Below are 19006 nucleotides of genomic sequence, written 5' to 3'. Positions count from 1 at the left end.
AAAGGCATATGCCGCTGCCAAGAAATAGAATTCGGTAGTCAATCGAATGTTCAGTAGGTATATTAATTTAAAATGCCTCTATTTAAACCATCCATTGAATGACGCCAGGCAGTATGAATATTATAATGAGACAAATTAGTATCATCTGGTAAAGCTAGTAATTCAAAATACGAGAAGCATTGTTTTTTGTTAACGGGCTAGGCAGGATATTGACTGAATGTAAAAATGACCAAAGTCAGTAAGCTACGTTTATAATCAGTCTTTTTCAATGTTTTTATGACTATATTGCGCTTTTAGTATAGTTTGGTGTGCCTAGGTTAATAATTAGTAGTAATATAATAAAATAATGAATTTTAAGGAAGTATGTACCCTCATTAGTAAAACATTCAGATAAACTTTATGTAAAATGATACCGTGTGAAGCGTATCCAATCAAATCTATTGTTGGTCAACCAAAGTTATGCAAAATCAATTTAGAGAATTTGTATTGTTGATTGTTAAGTAAGAAAGTACTACTTAAAATAATTAACACCATTTTTTATGCACCAATAGCTAGTTGTTTGCTCAAAAATTTCGAAAAATATTCAGAATTTCCTGGTAATAACATTCAGTCTGTCTTATTAGGATGTAAAAATGTCGTGTCTTTAAATATGTATGAAATTAATGTCGTAGAAATGTATAGCTGTATATTACATTTCCCCTACTGTGATTTTGTTGACGCGTGGGTGTGAGGGGAAACTATAAAACCGAGGAAAAAATTGGTTTATTGCCACATTCTGTTCAAAAGTACTAGTCTAAATACGCATAAAAATGATAAAGAAGTTTCTTGCCAGCTTGGAAGATCCAAGACGGCCTCTTCTTGCGCCCAACTACTGGATCATGAAGAAAATTGGTTTAATATTACCAGAGAATCAAATTGCAAAAATAGCTTACATTGCATTGCACGAACTAGTAACATTTTTCGTGATATCGCAATACATGGAGCTATACGTGATAAGAACTGACTTGGATCTTGTATTGACGAATTTAAAGATATCCATGTTGAGCATTGTATGCGTTGTCAAATCAAACACGTTCGTATTTTGGCAGAAGTACTGGAAAGAAGTAATTGAGTACGTGACTAAAGCTGATAAATACGAAAGAGATACTCGAGACTCCATCAAAGGTAAAATCCTGGATAAATATACAAAATATTGTCGTATCGTGACGTATTTTTACTGGGTCTTGGTTTTTACAACTTTTGTCACCGTAACACACACTCCACTTTTAAGATTCGTATCATCTGTGAATTATCGTGCCGACCTACGAAATGGAACTGAGCCGTTCCCGCACATTTTTAGCTCATGGATGCCAATTGACAAATACCATTCTCCAGGCACTTGGATAACTGTGACTTGGCATGCTACTATGTGTGCGTATGGGGCTATGATTATGGCATCCTATGATACTACTATTATAGTTACTATGGTGTTCTTTGGTGGCAAGTTGGAGTTGCTTCGCGAAAGAAGCAGACAGATGCTGGGGCATGGTGGTACTGGAGTTAGCGAGCAGGAGGCTTGGAAGCAAGTCCGCCAGCTACATAATGTGCACGTATTACTTACAAAGTAAGTGTTTTCATTCAACTTTAAAAAAAAATATTTTTTTTATATTGGGGCATTTTATCTTTGAAACTACTAGATTAAAATCATCAATGGATCAATCTTACTAAAGTTTGTCATTAATTTGTTATAATGAGTGAGTTCTATGTGCTTTAGATTTCAAAATATTTAATTACATTATTAATCAGAATCCCTTATTCAATGTAATTACATACATAACATAAACAACCTATATACGTCCCACTGCTGGGCACAGGCCTCCCCTCATTCAACCGGAGGGGGTATGGAGCATATTCAACGTAATTATCATGGATAATATTGTTCAAGGTCTTTCTCACAACTTGCAACTGCAACAGCAACACATAATTGATATCAATGTTTACATTATATATTAAGTTATTTAATAACTAGAGAAAATATATCTACCAGTGTTTCTTAAAGTTATGCCTAACATGAGTTTTATTTTCTGACATATTCAAAATATTCTTTAGTATTTTATTGTAAAATCGTATACATAACCCCAAAAAAGAAAATTTTCCTAATTTTGAATACCTACCATTTTATTTATACATTGTTACTAATTTCGCTATTTTCATTTTTAAAACTATAAAGAGCTATAAAGCTAGAACTATGTTTTTATTTCACTTTGGGAATCGCAAGCCGTGAGCCTGTTAGTTTGCAGTTGAAGTATTTTAGGTATTATCGTTCACGGTCTGCTGGAAAGCATTTTAGTTTCAGCTTTCCTCATCTATGCATAGTCAGAAGATACTTAAGATAATACATCATATTACAGAAGACCCTAGGCCATATTTTTACGATGCTCAATATAATTTTGAGAAAAAAGATTCTCCTTTGTCATTTCTATTTCAAACACAGTCACAGTCTAATCAGCTGCAGATTAGTGCTGCTACAGCACACTAATTATGTCATTAATGACATCTATTTGCTATAAAAGACTTAAAATATATTAATTTAATAATCAAATTCCAAGAGTTACTCTTTCCAAACCTTACTGGGTTCCTCGGTTATATTATTATATCATGTCGTCGTCGTCGTTCTATAGACGAACAGGGAACTTGACTGTGATTAATAACATAATAATGTTATTATTTTATGAGCACACTTACTGAACTAGATTTTTATTTACTGCAGATAACCCGATACAAAAAAAAACATTTTATCGCACAATAAAGAACACACACACGAAACGTTTATTTATCTATTCACTGTTAAGTCAAAGGCGTTAGAGTTATCGCCATACGGAAAAAGTGGGTTATTGATCACAGAACCAGACATTTTGGATCACCTGCTGATTACTAGCCTATAATAATTCTGTACCGTCGGTGAAAAGTAATACAACTCGAGTTGTATCACTTTTGAGTTATTAGCACACACTTCATGTTCAAAAAATTCTCTTTCTTTCTGTCTAATTCTCGTAACTGTAGCTATTATAAATACGGAGATAATTTTTGTGTCTAGTGATATAAGTACTGTTTGTGAAGGATTCATGCTGTTATAACACGTGTAACATAATTCATCTTAACTTGCATTAAAGTGAAATGAAGATTTTCACTAAATATTTTGGTGTAAGTAAATTCAACTCAACATATATTAAAATACACGCAATCCTTGAATTCTCACAGTCCATGTTTAATGATATAATTTTAGTTGTAACATCAAACACCAAATTTATTTTTTCGTGAAAAGTAATATAAATTAATATATATCAAAATATTTCAGAAAATGCGATCTTAGATATCAATAACGTGTCGTGTATAATGATACATACAAGTTCGATTCCATGTGCCACCAGTGTGTATCCTAGGGTGACCTCCGCATAAACCTGTCTATGGGAAGACCTTTTGTCTAGAACCACAGCAAACCATATCTGATCCGCATTGCGAATGGGTATAGGTTAAGTTAGTACTTCAGACCAAACCGTGTTTTTTCTCTTTCTGCTATAACCACCTTGTAGTACTTAATTACAGTACCTCAATAAGTTGTGGGTCCTGATCGTGGCGTCGTTATCACCATGGCAGGGTTAGTCAAGAGGTATTTGAGATTTGTCATAACTGTCGTTAGTCTCCTTCCCTTAGCTCGAAGCATAGCTGTTTTACATAGTTTTCTTGATTACATGCAGGTTAAGCGGTGGCAGATTGAACGCTGCCTTCATTGCTAAGGAGGTTGTAGACGTGAAATAATGGCTCCAAATATTATCGAGCTCCAATTAACATGCAAGCCATTCAATACACGCTAGTTAGATCTTTTATGCAAGCGCCGGTAGTGGTATTTTTGAACCTATACAGCCGTAGATTACAGCTCGGCATCGGCAGCATCGGGATCTGCCACATCTTCTCAAGAGAAGATTACCAGTTTCTCAAACACGTTGAATGGTGTAAATTTGTCGAGCTTCCTCATTTTTATAAAGGGAATAACTGCTCTGAACTCTTGAGCACCACAAGTAATATTTGTTTTCTGTATTTTGATTACATAAGAGAGAATTACGCACAGGACTGTGAAAAATGGAAAGAGGAAGGGGAGGCCTTTGCCCAGCAGTGGGATCTTGTAGGATAGATTAGATTAGAATAAATAATTGGCAACACTACGGGCACAACCCCTTAATTAAACCAGGTCACAAAGTTTGTAAAAATCCCAGGAGGTATTTGAGCTTCTGAAAGGAGTTAGTTGGCTTACATAGTCAATAAAAGCACGCATAATGGACCACTTGTGTTTATGCGGAAAACTGAGCCCATTAAAATAACATTACATATGGGACATTCGAGTATTCATTGAGTCAAGTCAGGGGCCTATGGCGGCTCAGTTATAACCCTGACACCAGGGTTGATGGGGTTGGTAATTCACCTCACAATCCACACGATAGAAGAAGAAGAAGATGGGATATTTGCCCATACATGTTGTGCCGACCCCACCTAGAGTGAGATAAGGGCAGGAGGATGATGATGATATAGTGGGAAGTTTGCCCACTTCACAATAGTGGTCCATACGCGAGGATACGCGGAAAGTTCCCCACGTGTGCTTACGTGTAGAGTTTTGCGGAAACGAGCTCATTTAGCTTAACCATAACAGACCATGGTCCATGGTGGTCATGGTCATGGTCTGAGGATAGCCCTGTGTAACCTATAGGTTTGGAGGTGAACCAATGATCTTCATTTTCACTACCTATTCTCATCATCAACATTGATTCGACTCCGTTTATCGATCTGTCAATGTTGCGGGCTACCATTAGACCGGGAATTTTGATAATTCGAAATATCGAATTTTACTTTACTTTAGGGGATTTTGATTGTGGAATGAGTTGTGATCTTTTAAATAGTTTCAGCAAGAAAGAAGTAACACTTACCGGTTTGTGTGATTTTGGTTTAAAAGTACGTAGGTACAGCACCTTTATCTCCAGGCCATACTGCCAGGCTAGCCCGAAACATTCCTAATGACTAGTCTTAATATGATTCCTCTTACCTTCATTTGTTAGGGGTGGAAATATTATCATAATTGAATTTGTAAGATTTTGACTGCAAAAATGAACCAAAAGTGGTTTTGATTAGGGGCGTAGTGTAGTGGACAAAATGTGTTTGTAGTGGGCAGCAGTGGTGGTTTTGACCGGTTATTTATGAGTTTTGAGAGTAAAATCATAACAAAAATATCTTATTATCGTCACCTTACACTATATATACGTGTACCATCTTTATATGTATTTATTATTAGAAATTCGTAAAAACATGTATCATTTTACACAATAAAACCGAAAAAATAAGTCATGTTAAACCACTTGACACAAATTCGTTATAGTTTATCGTTTGTGTCAATTGATATAAGTTACGTTTCTTTACTTTTTAAAGAAAATAAATAGAATTTTGCCTTTCTACAACATTATGAAATAAACTTTCTTCCAAGACATTTTGTTTTTTGTAGAATAAGACTGTAAAATTAATAATTGAAATATGATATATCAACGATGACTTTTTTATAGTTATGTGTGTAAAAAGGTATAAGTAGACTTGTATCAATTTACACAATATAAAAGTTGGTGTCAACTGATACATGTAATTTATTTTGATCCTCTACCATTTCTGTTTAGGTTCTAAATATAACTAAATATTAGAAAAGAAACCTTCCATCATCACCTATCGACACATCTAACTTCTGTTCCATTATTCCTTATAAGTCGCGAGCTAGAATGTTTTTAACTTTAAACTCGATTTTCTCAAAACTTGAATTTTGGACTTGTATTACTTTTCACCGACGGTACAGAATTAAGCATGTTAATTATTTTCTTAACCTGTTTTTACCAGGTTAATTTACCTAACCTGAAGACATCTCAATATTTTTGTGTTTTTTTTTTACCGCCGATGAGGTTAGTTAGTTCATTTTGCGATTTTACATATTTGTGATGTGTTTTTAGCAAAAACCTAGCAAAACAGGGTGAAGAACAAAGTATTTAAACCTATTCTTATTAAGAAAACGAAGGAAGGCCTTTTCTCACCAGTGTGATACGGCAGAGTCAGCAGGTTAGATAATTTATTAAGTTTTAGAGAAACCGAATCGTGACCTTTGCCCAGCAGAGGGATTGGTGAGCCCAAATAAGAATAAATGAATCATTTTGGTTTTTCTTGTGATAAAAGTTTAATTATAATACAGAATCGAAATAATAGGTCACAAAAAATATATCATATTTGGATATTTCACTTAAAAGTAAAACTTCTCATTCATTTATCAGTAGGGGAAAGAAATGCTTGTAGTTTCGTCCCTTATTTATCGAGGCTGTTAAATAATTTCTTACAATTTCTTATGTTCAGCTCTTCCATCAAACCTTTCTTATTGAAAATAACTTCGATAAGTTTAATATAATTTGATTTTTCAACTAAATATTAACATAATAATGTAATGGAAATACATAGGTGTTAACGCACTCGGTACTATTTTATTTTTTCACTGCAGCCCTTCCACCGTTCCACTACACTTTTATTTCGACCACATTAGTCACCCATCAAAACCGAAACACTATACTTAAGTACTAATAAATTCCATCCATCAAGCCTCATACATATTATGTTCCAGATGATTTACACATTGTCTAAGAGGCACTTATTTATTGATATATTTATAAAGTACAGCCTCGTCACATACATTTTTGCATGAATATATAAGCCAATGCGAGAGCAGCAACGTCCACATGCTCTGCAGATACTGATAAATTAACACAAATGCAATACAATAACAATTAACCTGAATCACAATTTACTGTCATTTTAGTGCCTATATTACACTTCAGGTCCCCGATACCGACCCCGCCGGCGTGGTCGACGATTTCCCTCATTCAGCGCTTATCGCTTTTCCCTCATTCAGCGCTTAACCCACTAGGGTCGATTAATTCTTTCAAATATTTTTCCTCTCAGACGACGCCCTGAGCCGAGGTTCGCGCCCAATTGGGCACCCTCAGGCCTGTTGTCTTACACGTTGTACCGGGTGAGAACCTTCAGCGCTCCCCATTTGTCCGGCCAAGTAGTTAATGCCATCTGCGGCAAATCTACAATAAGTCATGTCAAAAAAAAAAAGTGCCTATATCATGACTTAGCATTATAGATAGAAAGGATTTTAGTATTTACATTTTATAACTACGTATTATGTATTTATAGGGAAAGTAAAATCTTTGGTTGTATAATGACTTCTTTTTGTGTCAAAGTAACATTTCACAAGTTTAAATGGGCAACTGTAAGTCATTTCCGTCTACATTTTATTAGAAAAATCGTTTTTATTCGAAGAAAACGGGGCTAATAAAACTTTATCGATACTTTTCTTACTTAAGTCCCCGCAAGGCCTATATCGATAACTATCGACATGAGCCGGGAGAAAAAACAGTAATTACCTAAAATTATAGGCACTTACTTACCCGTTCAAATGTTGATTATTGTTTTGTTACAGATATTCAAGATTGTTTAACTCCTTGCTATCGCCAGTTATGTTCCTCTACGTGGTTATGTGTTCTCTAATGCTTTGTGCGAGCGCATTTCAACTAACTGTGGGTTCAAAGCTTTTATTAATTTTGTTTTAAACTTAAGTAAATAATTTTACTATTTTATAAATTTAAGTATCCGATCAATTAATGTCCTAAAACTTATTTATTAAATTTGTATTTTTTACAGTCGGCGACTAACGCGACACAAAAACTGCTCATGGCGGAATATTTGGTATTTGGAATCGCGCAATTATTTATGTTCTGTTGGCACAGCAATGATGTCCTTATAAAAGTAGGCAATACTGATTAATAACCTTTTCAAATATGGTATTGAGTTTTTGGATACAATAAATTAAATTACCTATTTCGCTGTTTCAGAGCCAAGACATAATTTACGGACCATACGAAAGCGAATGGTGGGCCGCAAATGTCTCGCAACGAAAAGCAATATTACTGCTCGCTGGACAATTTCGTATAATTCACATTTTTAAAGCAGGACCATTCACCAATCTTACTCTTTCCACATTTCTCACGGTAATGGACAGAGCACTATGAATTCTGCCAGTAAAGTACTTAATACATTTGAAATCCTATATTGTTAAAAAAACAATACATTGAGCCCTATGATTTAAGACTGAACCGAATAATTAATTAAAATATCAATTGAAATATAATTTGTCATATTACTTGTAGAGCTGAAGCTTTTGTTTTTCAACATTTTTCTTTATTACAGATCCTGAAGGGAGCTTATAGCTATTACACATTATTGAGAGAGTGAACTAATTATTTCCTTCCTGGATAAGGAACTGTGGAAGAGGACAGGGAAGTCCTTAGCTCAGAAGTGGGACACAATAGGATGGAGAATAAAACAATTATGTATATACAGTTTTGAGATTGTGTCCTTAGTATGTATCTAAACAGTTGTTAGACTAATACACATATTCGCACATAAATCAAATAGGCAACGTACCTGTGCTCACACGATAATACTGTATATCTAATAGTTTGAATAATATTAAATGAAATCATTAACCTTCAAATCTTGTGTTTTACTTTGAACCCTGTAAATAATCATTATGAAACATTATATATTATATAAAGGACATAGTATTTAACTCAGCTAAAAAGTGCCGGTTTTGTTGCCCTTCCTTTATTTTTAAACTTACTTGATTTACACCCTAATACCAATCACGCCGGCATGGCCCACGTTTTCTTCATTCAGCACTTATCGCTATCCCACTAGGTTCAATTAGTTCTTTCTGATATAATCCTCTCAGACGATGCCCTGAGCTTTGATGATACTTACTTACATTTAAAACGTTTGAAAAGAGGGTATGAAAAATCCAGATTTTTGTAAACCATGGTTATACTATACACGTATGCTGCCACAGTAATAAATGTCCTTTGACACGCATATTCCACTTGTTTGCAAAGTAGTTAATTTTAAATTCGACTTATATTATTTTGTATGTAAAATGCAAAAAAGAGGAAAGTTATAGTCATAAAGTTTTGGAAACATAATAAAAAAAATGTTTAGAAAGGCACCTACCCTATTTTGTTCACCTTAATGGCACTTTTCTATCCGGGCAAAACGGAGGATATCCACAATGTATTGTTATGCGGAGTAAGTGTGTTGATATGATTGATTTTAAATTTAAATAAAATTAAAATAAATAAATGAATTTTCTACTTTCACGAAGTCACGTAGACTTTGTATCTACAAGAGTGGCTGTCACCCACATGTGAGTGTAGTAAGAAGACACACTTATCTTCGTGTTGAGACTCTGTCCACCCTATTAAAGATTACGTAAGGAAGTTTTCCCTCATTCAGCGCATATCGCTATCGACTCACTAATCGATAATTCTTTCAAATATAATCCTCTCAGACGACGGCCTGAGCGGAGGATCGCGCCCCACTGGGCACCCTCAGGCCAGTTGTCTTAAACTTTGTAACGGGTGAAGCGCTTTCCAATAGTCCGGCCGGGTAGTTAATGCCATCTGTGGCAAATCTACAATAAGTCACGTCAAAAAAGACTTACCTGATTATGCTTTCAACTTGAATTATCTAGTTGCTCAGTCTCTGTCTTTCCTTCTACTTTCCCTCCTATATAAATATCAGAAGCTAATGAATTAAATGATTAATTATTATTTTAGCTTTTAAAATTAATAGATTTATGAAATTATTGATTTATAAATTTTTTGTTTAGTAATTAATATAGACTCATCTTGATTACTTTTTACTTTGCTAGACCTCCCACTGCTGGACACTGGCTTACCCTTAAGTAACCGGAAGCTCCACTGCGGGTGAAAATGTGTCTAAGTGTATGTGTTATGATTGGGAATGAAATGGTAGAACAAGGAATGAATTTGTGTATTTGGGTACTATGTTTACAAGGGATGGTAAATGTGATGAAGATATAGAAAGGAGAGTGAGACTGGGTAATTCAGTGAATGTTGGGTATGGCAGAAGAAGCATGAAAGTAGGATCAATGCCGTAGAAATGAGGTCTTTGCTTAGCATCTGCGGTGTGAAGTTGAGTGATAGAATGAGAAACAGTGTGATAAGACAGAGATGTGGTGTAAAAGACGATATAGTGACTAGGATTGAGAAGGGAATTTTAGGTTGGTTTGGACACGTAGAGCGGATGAAGGATAATAGAATTGCAAAAGCGGTATATAAAGCGAAAGTTGATGGTAGGGCTGGCAGAGAAAGACCGAGAAGGACTTACGATGACCAAATTGGAGATATCCTTAGAAAAGGTTCAATACGATCTACTCTGAACCGGCGTGCGTGTATGAAGCGATTGATGAATGTGGAGGAAGCAAGAGAAGTGTGTCAGGATCGAAGCAAATGGAATTTTATAGTCTCTGCTTACCCCGGTGGGAAATAGGCGTGAGTTTATGTATGTATGTCCACTGCGGGTTGATGCCATCAACTTGATGGTTGCGATTTATATTACTAATACTTAATGCAACAGTTTCATACATAATGCAACAGTTGCTTAATAATTTTATTACGTGAGTATAGAGTGAATATAGAATGTAATAATTTAAATGCAAAAACAAAGGTTTATAATTTATTATTTTCGGGTAACTGAAATAAATACTGCTTGCGTCGTCCGTCAATAAAAACACAATTATTAAAAAAACTAGCCTTTTTCAAATTTGTTATTATAATAAGATCATAAAGCATCATAAAATCAATCTGGTACCGATTTCTACTTCTAATACCGGTTTTTAAAACAGCGATCATGGGCATGCTCTACTAACGTCAGAGCTCTCAAAAAAATCCAATTCTTCTCTTTCGGGCTTTTTAGCGGGAAACGGGAACGGGACAGTTGCTTTCTTCATTGAATAATCTAAATAATTAATACGAAGTGGTGTTTTGTGGTTAACGATCGCATTAAGTTAGTCGGAAGACATTCGCGAGTGTTATTACATTGGAGTATTCAATAAACAAAGTGTATCTGCCTATTTTCGCTTCGTGCTAGGAAGCCGCTTCATAGCTCAAAAGTTTATGCGGACTTTTGAGTTAATTCGTTTGGGGTTCGGAGTAGGAGTCTACTCCGAGGGTGGGGGCTTAGGTTTCATCATCATCATTCATCACCTTTCACCATTTCATTAATCATCAAGAAAAAAAAATACGTCAGACATGGCTGTATGGGCATAGTTCCCTTTGCCTTACCCTTCGGGGAAAACCAAACAAAAAAAAAAAAAAAATCTTCTCTTTCGTTCATTTGTGAAAGCTTACTTTTTACACCTTTCTAAAATTTTTCGAGCTTTGTGTTAACTGAATTTTGTAGTTAGTAGTTTTATCTAAACAAACAAAGACAAGGAGTGTATTGACAGAGTTACGATTTGTAGTGTTTACAGTGTCGGTGCCGCGGTCGGGGTTCAATAAACTAGGGACGTCAAGCCGAAGCGCCTTTATAATGTTATTGGTTTTTGGTATTTTTTATACAAACGTTTAGTGATTACCTTTTAGATAGGCTTGCAGTGTGTTCTTTAGGTATTTTTTATTAATATGGAAAATCATAACCCTCCGGAGAGGTCGGTTCCAATACAGTATGTGCGTAGTTCTAGAGCCTTTCGTCAGTTTAAGAATCCACCTCAACCTCATATGTGTATTCAGGATACTATAAAAGATACAAGTGAAAAATTGTTTATAAACGTGTTAGGATGGCAGAAGATTGCAAATCCCAAGCACTACTCGGATCCTATACCATTGTATGGAGGAATGCAGGTAAGTGGGACATTGCTTTCTATTCTTAATTGTTGAATTAATTCAATCAAATCTAGGCAGGTGTTAAAAACGATTGGATAGTGTCTAGATTTCTTTTTATTCCAAATTACTCTTACCTTTTTTAAACATAACCTTAAAAATATGTATCATTTACATAATCAGAAGAAATAAAATGAAACAAATTAATTGTATGATCTCAGTCATGTAATTTTTCTATTCTGTGCTGTTACATTCATATGTCTATAAATGGTGTTGTAAAACTTTTGCAGTTAAGCCTATTTGCATACATCAAACAATAATTAAGTTATTGCAAAGACGACCTTAGCTTTTTGTCCATGTGTGTGATTTTAGTTTAGAGAATACTAAAATCTGAACTTTAACAAAAATATTGCAACAATATAATAGTAACATCTCTTGATAGAGTATGTTTCTTTAGTAATGTTGGCATGTTAAGCAAACTTTAACTTTATTTTAAATATCTGTAATAGGTAAATTTATAAAAAAATATTTAAATTTACAGGTTCCTCAAAACTGTGGTCCAAATAGCAACCGGCCACCGATGCTAGTGTTTGCCGTGATGGTCAACCCGGATATCTTGAAAGCCAATGGAAAGAATGCAGCCAACCTAACGGTATTTAAAAAAATATTTAATGTGTTGTACATAGTTAATTACATATAAACACTACTTATATTGTACTTTTTAAGTTATTGGTTGATTGTTTCAATGAACGATTTTCCAGGATATATTCCCAAAACAGACAGTACAGAGTTGCCTTCATTTAACCTTCTAATTTTATGGATAACAGACATATGAAACACATAATAACGGGTTTAACCGCGTAAACTTAAAACAATGTATAGACATATATGAATCTTTTATCTTTATTTTTGGATATAAACTACCCTTGTTGTTACACCCAGCCACAACACATCCACCACCTATTATTATTATAATTAAAATAAAGAGAATCAATATAGGTAGCAACATAATTCTACACCATATCGGGGGGGGGGGGGGGGGGGGGGTTTAAAATAGCCACATCGAAGCAATTCATCTGCAATATTGCTTTCTTAGATGAATTACTTTGATGTGGCCATTTTAACCCGCCTGATCCAAATACAAAGCAACAATTATTTTTATAACTATACGCCTCTGCCGTTACATTATATTTTTACCGACTTCAAAAAAGGAGGAGGTTCTCAATTCGACCGTATATTTTTTTTTTTTTTTTTATGTTTGTTCGGGCATATCTTCGTCGTATATGAACCGATTTTGATAATTCTTTTTTTGTTTGAAAGGAGATATACCCAAGGGGGTCCCATGTCAAGGAAGTCAGGATCTGATGATGGAAGACCAGAGAAATCGAGGGGAATTTTTAAAAATCGTAGGAGCGACTAGTGCGTTTGTAAAGTCATATTGATCGGATCGATCTTTAGGCTTCGGGAAAACTTCCCGGCCTTCGAAAACTGGTCAGCATCAGGGAGATACCCTATGGCCTGGCAAAACTATACAACTTGGAGCAATTTTTCTTTCACGAAACGTATTTAAATCTTGATCAAATCCAATCGCCGGTGCAAAAAAACAAAATGGCGGAAAAAAAAGATGGCCGCCATACAAAATTTTGTCGATTTTGGAAGAAGCCCGTTTGGGTAAAACTAATGTATGGGGCGCTTACTCAACACGTCATGTAGAGTACGGAAATACTTTCTGATCACCAAAAACTGCTCCGCATCAGAGAGATACTCTACGGCCTGGCAAAACTATCGCACGTGAACCAATATTTCTTTCAGAGCACTTATTTAAATCTTGGTCAAATTCCATAGCGCGTAAAAAAAAACAAAATGGCGGAAAAACAAGATGGCCGCCATACACAATTTTGTTTTTTCAGAAAATGTCTCGGGATATAAAATATATATCGGGGTTGTGGTCGGATCGTCATGTTAAGTATGGAAATACTTCCCGATTTTCGAAAACTGCTCCGCATCAGGGTGACACCCTACGGCCTGGCGAAACTATCACACCTGAACCAATTTTTCTTTCACGAAACCTATTTAAATCTTGGTCGAATTTAATGGCCGGTGAAAAAAATACAAAATGGCGAAAAAACAAGATGGCCGCCATACAAAATTTTGTTTTTCCAGAAAATGTCTTGGGGGTAAAAATGATGTATACGCGTGTGATCGGAACGTCATCTTTGAAAACTGCTCCCAATCAGGGAGACATCCTACGGCCTGGCAAACCTATTGCACCTGGATTTTGTTTGTTTCCACGACACCCATTTTAATCTTGGTCAAATTCTGTCGCCGGTGAAAAAGAACAAAGTGGCGGAAAAACAAGATGGCCGCCATACGAAGAGGGACAGTTTCGAATAAACAGGACACGCGAGCTGCTTTAGCAGCGAGCGAACCACGCGAAATCTACTGTATCTATATGTATGCGTGAGTGTGTATGATAGCAGCTTCCACTGACAACCACATGTGTGTATGTACACATATACATGTGTGTGTGTGTGTGCGTGTGTGTGCGCGCGTGTGTGTGTGTGTGTGTGTGTGTGTGTGTGTGCGAGCGAACCACGCGAAATCTACTGTATCTATATGTATGCGTGAGTGTGTATGATAGCAGCTTCCACTGACAACCACATGTGTGTATGTACACATACACATGTGTGTGTGTGTGTGTGCGTGTGTGTGTGTGTGTGTGCGTGTGTCTGTGTGTGTGCGTGTGTACGTGCGCGTGTGCTCGTGTGCGTTAGCGCGTGTGTGAGTGTGTGTGTGTGTAAACATGTTCATCAATAATAATTGTGATCACTACTAATAATATATTATATTATTATATATGAATATAAATCAGAAAATCTGTCTGTCTGCATCCTTGCTCGGTCTAACCATCACTTAAAATCGTAAAATAAAATAAAATTTTTAACAAAAAAAAAACCGACTTCAAACGCAAAACTAAAAAGCAATAAATAAATTTACTTCGCACAAAGTAATTAGTACGTATTTTCAATTAGTTAATTATTTTATAATTCTGAAGTCGGTGCCAAGTAAATGCTACAACAACCCTACTACAATATCAAATTACTATGTACACACAATATTGTTTAATACCTATATCAAAGCAATTACAAAACAATGTCAAACAAAAAATTACAAAACAATCAGTATTGAAAAATATATGAATCGGTACTTCGTTGTAGCATTTCCTTGGCACCGGCTTCAGATTTATAAAATAATTAACTAATTGAAAATACGTACTAATTACTTTGTGCGAAGTAAATTTATTTATTGCTTTTTAGTTTTGCGTTTGAAGTCGGTTTTTTTTTTGTTAAAAATTTTATTGAGCAATTATGGACTCAAGCAATTTTTTTGGGGAATGTTATCTTGGAAGTCCCTCATTGTAGTAGGTGCACAGCAGTGACACCTCCAATTGCTTACTTTTTGTCTTACTTTACTTAGTTATAATATTGAATATTTATAACTATTTGTTTCATAATTTTTTATTAAATATTATTTTAATTTGTACTTGATTGAGGGGAGGCCTATGCCCAACTGTGGGACATTATAGACTGCTTATGTACGTATGTATTTGAATGATGTAAATTCGTAAGCAGATCAAGGGAGACAATGCCTAGTAATTTACTTGTAGATTTTCTGTCTCTCACTATTACTGTTTAGTTTTTTATTTTTTTTTACTCAGTATAGCCTAATGTTTATACTTTTTTATATTTTTGAATACAACTATAATAAGTAAGACTTATTATAATTCATGTTTTTGACGTGGTTTCAGGATCGCGAGGCACTAGTGAGTTTGCTGTGTGACTTTGTAGAGGCAATGAATCCAGGCTTATTGCTAGGAAGGGATCCTGTCATACTCAAAGACCGCGATTTAGCTGGTGAACTGAAGGACGTATGGCTTGCTGTTCAAAACAAAAGGGAAAGAGAGAAGGGGATGACTCAAGATGTCATGTATAAGGTAATAAAAATTTGATCTATTTTTATGTTTCTACATAATATGTTGGATAAAATATACTGCAAATTAACAATATTAATTTCAATGTCAATTGTCAATCATTCAGCTTTAATTCATTTGATGATACACATTTTTATAATCATAATATTTTTATGTTATTGACATGTTATTAATTTATTTACAGGTTTACGATATTGATGGAATTGGTGGTGAAGAGAACGAGGAAGATAGAAATGGATTGCGCGATGCTAAACATAATGATGGCGACTCTCCTACTAAAAAACAAGTCAAGTCCTCCAAACAGATACTCATGAACGCTGGACAAAAATCGGAATTCGACTCAGGTATGAATAATTGTCAAATCAAAGACAATAGATGCAACAGCATCAACGCAGATACGACCTACTGCACGCCTGTCTACGGTCAAATAGTGTCAAGTAGAGAAAATCATAACCAAATTAACGACATACAACAAAAATTCGCAGCAAACGAGACTACTAAACCATCTAGTTCGTTTAGAAAAGACTGGAACCCGGTGCATGGGAAAACAACGGAAGGCTGGGACGAATTCTCTAAACGCAACATATCTACGATAAAAAGTGAGGGCGATATGAAAAAACAACGTTTAAAAAGTGACAAGTCGAAAGTTAGTAATGGTAAGGCACATTACGACTTCTTTCCAGTTTTCGACAATAAAACGGCAGAAAACGAAGAATCTGATGACACTGCCTCAGCTGAAAGAATTAAACAAGATAAAAACGAGGATAATTCTAAAATAATTCTAGACCCAATGCAGAAATTAGTTCTGCATTCGACTGATAATAAAATATGTGATAATAAGACAAGTGCTCTCAGCTCATTAAGCTCATAATTATAAAGCTTTTACGAAGTTTTGTACGGCCGTTGTATAAAGTATGTGCTTTAATGCTGTTATTGGATGTGTTAAACATGTTTGGGGCAACACAGCAATCTGAGACGAGCAATATGTATGACTAGTCAAGTTCATTTGATGTTTTAGACAAGATAATTCTGAATATTTTTTAAAGCTTGAGGTATATGCCATTTTCCAAATATAATAAACCCAAAATTCGTAAATGACAATATTTGTTGCACAAATACAATTTGATGACCTGCAAGTAACTTTTTTGAGTGTTTTCAATAGTAAAACTAGTCTAGATGTGTTCTACTTTTTTTCACTAATCTCCAATAACATTATATGTTCATGATTTTTTTACAAGGATTTAATACAAAAAAGATATGCAGTACAAATTGATTTTAACTAAGTTTTCTTTGGAATCTCATTCCTTTAAAAATATGTTATAAATTAGATATAATAATAATATGTGGTAAGGATTTTGCGGGAACAAGAGTGATTTGAACTTCAAAAGTACTTTTACTAAGGATAAACATCAAATGTGATATTACATACTGAATAGGACACATCTAGACAATGCATGCATGCGAGTGGATAATTTGTAATATTTATGGTTGTGTATTTTCCTAAGTGTTTTTGAACAAAGTGGGATTCACCACAGCAACTATGAGTGCTAGTGATCGCTATATTTCATTGTTGCCAATGTATTGTAAAATATTTTTGAAATTCGGACTTTGAAATTTAATGAATTGCTAATAAAAAAAATAATTTTCAGACATTATAAATTAATGATCAAGGATGGGTGTAAGTATTTTAAATTCAATGTTATATTAAAAAGTAATCCGTATTATACTAACTTTACTCTTTTATAAAATAAATTATACCTACATCACTGCCAAAACCTAATAAAAACTATTTGGTCCTTAAAATAATGTTTCATCTGATTGTTTGGCATTTCCTTTAACAACCAATTGATATTCAGTATAAATAAATATGCTTAGCTTGTTCACCGAGTATCTCTCCAGTCTTGTCTTTTAGCTGATATACTACCAGTCATTTTAGTAGGCTTGGCTGTTTAGTCACTTAAAGAAATAATAACTTTATAATTACTATTTCTTTTCTATGTGCAATCTTCTGGGTTATGTTTTACGTTATATTTTACTTATGATATTTTTAGCTGTACGTAGTTAAAGCAAGATTTTTTTATTATGTGTAATTTTGTATAACTTAGAACTTTCTAACGAACATTTTCTAGTTCTCAATAGTGATCTCAATTATCTTCAAGCTATATACTTATCGGTATCATGAAATCACAAAGTGTATGTAAGACCTCGAACAAAATCTGGCACAAATTATGCGATCTATGAAGTCAATATTATTTATTTGATTGTAGTTAAAATTAAGATATTTGTATGAAAATATATCCGCAAGCTGTTTTTAATACGACTAGTTCAATATACTTAAATCGATATGAACTTCTGTTGAAGGCTCAAGGGTATTTATGTAAACCTTGATGCTATTTTGTTGATATCATTTTTAGAAATTATATATTTTTAAGGTCTACTGGTACATATATTTCTGGCCTGTTATTGGAACTCTTCGAACAATTTACCCGTATAGTTTATTCATTGTGCATTTATTACTAGAAATTCTACGCGTATATTTTGATGTGCTATTTTTGAGTTTAAAGATGTGGTTATTATAGACAAGTATTCCCAACATTATATTTTAGTTTTAGATAATTTTAGCTTACTTTGCCCTAGGCAGTGATATGATTATTATGTAATCATTGTGTTCCTTTTTTATCGACGGTATTTTATTCTCAAATATTATTTTTATATTGTAATTTTAAAAATTAGGTATTGAATCTTATATTACCGGCAGACTTACCCAGCGTTTTAACTTTTATTATAAAAAGTTCAAATTTCAGTCGTTATATACCCCTGTTTTATTTAATTTTTACCCTGTTATTATGCAATTGTAGTCTGGCGTTGTAAAAAGTTTCATTTTCTTTTATTTCGGTGTAGTTGTTGATAACCTGATAATAGGCATTTTTTTAATTTTATACCGTTAGGATAACATGTAACACAGTGTATAGTCAACAAAAAGAAACCAGACGTTTATAACATAAATGACTAAAGCGACGAACAAATCCTTTAAAATGAGACTTTTGCTGACTGTACGTTGGATGTACCTAATATTGTAAAGGAATTTAAATGTCAGATCTCTTGTTTACAGTATTTAAAATTATTACAATACATGTCATTGGCAAGACCGGAGCTTTTTGTTTTATTGTATACGCAAAAGAAGAAACACGTAGAAAATTTGAAGTTGAGAGAGGAATGCGGT

At 34.3% G+C, this 19006-nt stretch overlaps 1 protein-coding gene across 2 annotated transcripts; it reads left to right on the top strand.

Moving 5' to 3' along the window:
• The first annotated feature begins 809 nt into the window (after window positions 1-809).
• LOC126366696 (uncharacterized) lies at window positions 810-18936 on the top strand. 2 transcript variants are annotated; one of them, XM_050009889.1, is made up of 8 exons: window positions 810-1603; window positions 7538-7634; window positions 7759-7863; window positions 7950-8063; window positions 11580-11813; window positions 12334-12444; window positions 15601-15786; window positions 15968-18936. In XM_050009889.1, the coding sequence occupies exons 1-8, from the start codon at window positions 810-812 to the stop codon at window positions 16652-16654; spliced, it is 2328 nt and encodes a 775-aa protein (XP_049865846.1). In that variant the 3' UTR covers window positions 16655-18936. The 2 variants fall into 2 exon arrangements, with proteins under 2 accessions (XP_049865846.1, XP_049865847.1); XM_050009890.1 differs by lacking the exons at window positions 810-1603; window positions 7538-7634; window positions 7759-7863; window positions 7950-8063 and having other exon boundaries at window positions 10869-11813; window positions 15968-16127; window positions 16269-18936.
• The last annotated feature ends 70 nt before the right edge of the window (window positions 18937-19006 follow it).

Source organism: Pectinophora gossypiella, chromosome 5 (assembly GCF_024362695.1).
Source record: "Pectinophora gossypiella chromosome 5, ilPecGoss1.1, whole genome shotgun sequence".
Taxonomy (NCBI): Eukaryota; Metazoa; Arthropoda; class Insecta; order Lepidoptera; family Gelechiidae; genus Pectinophora; species Pectinophora gossypiella.
Note: the sequence above shows the minus strand (reverse complement) of the source record. Positions and strands in the feature narration are given on the sequence as shown.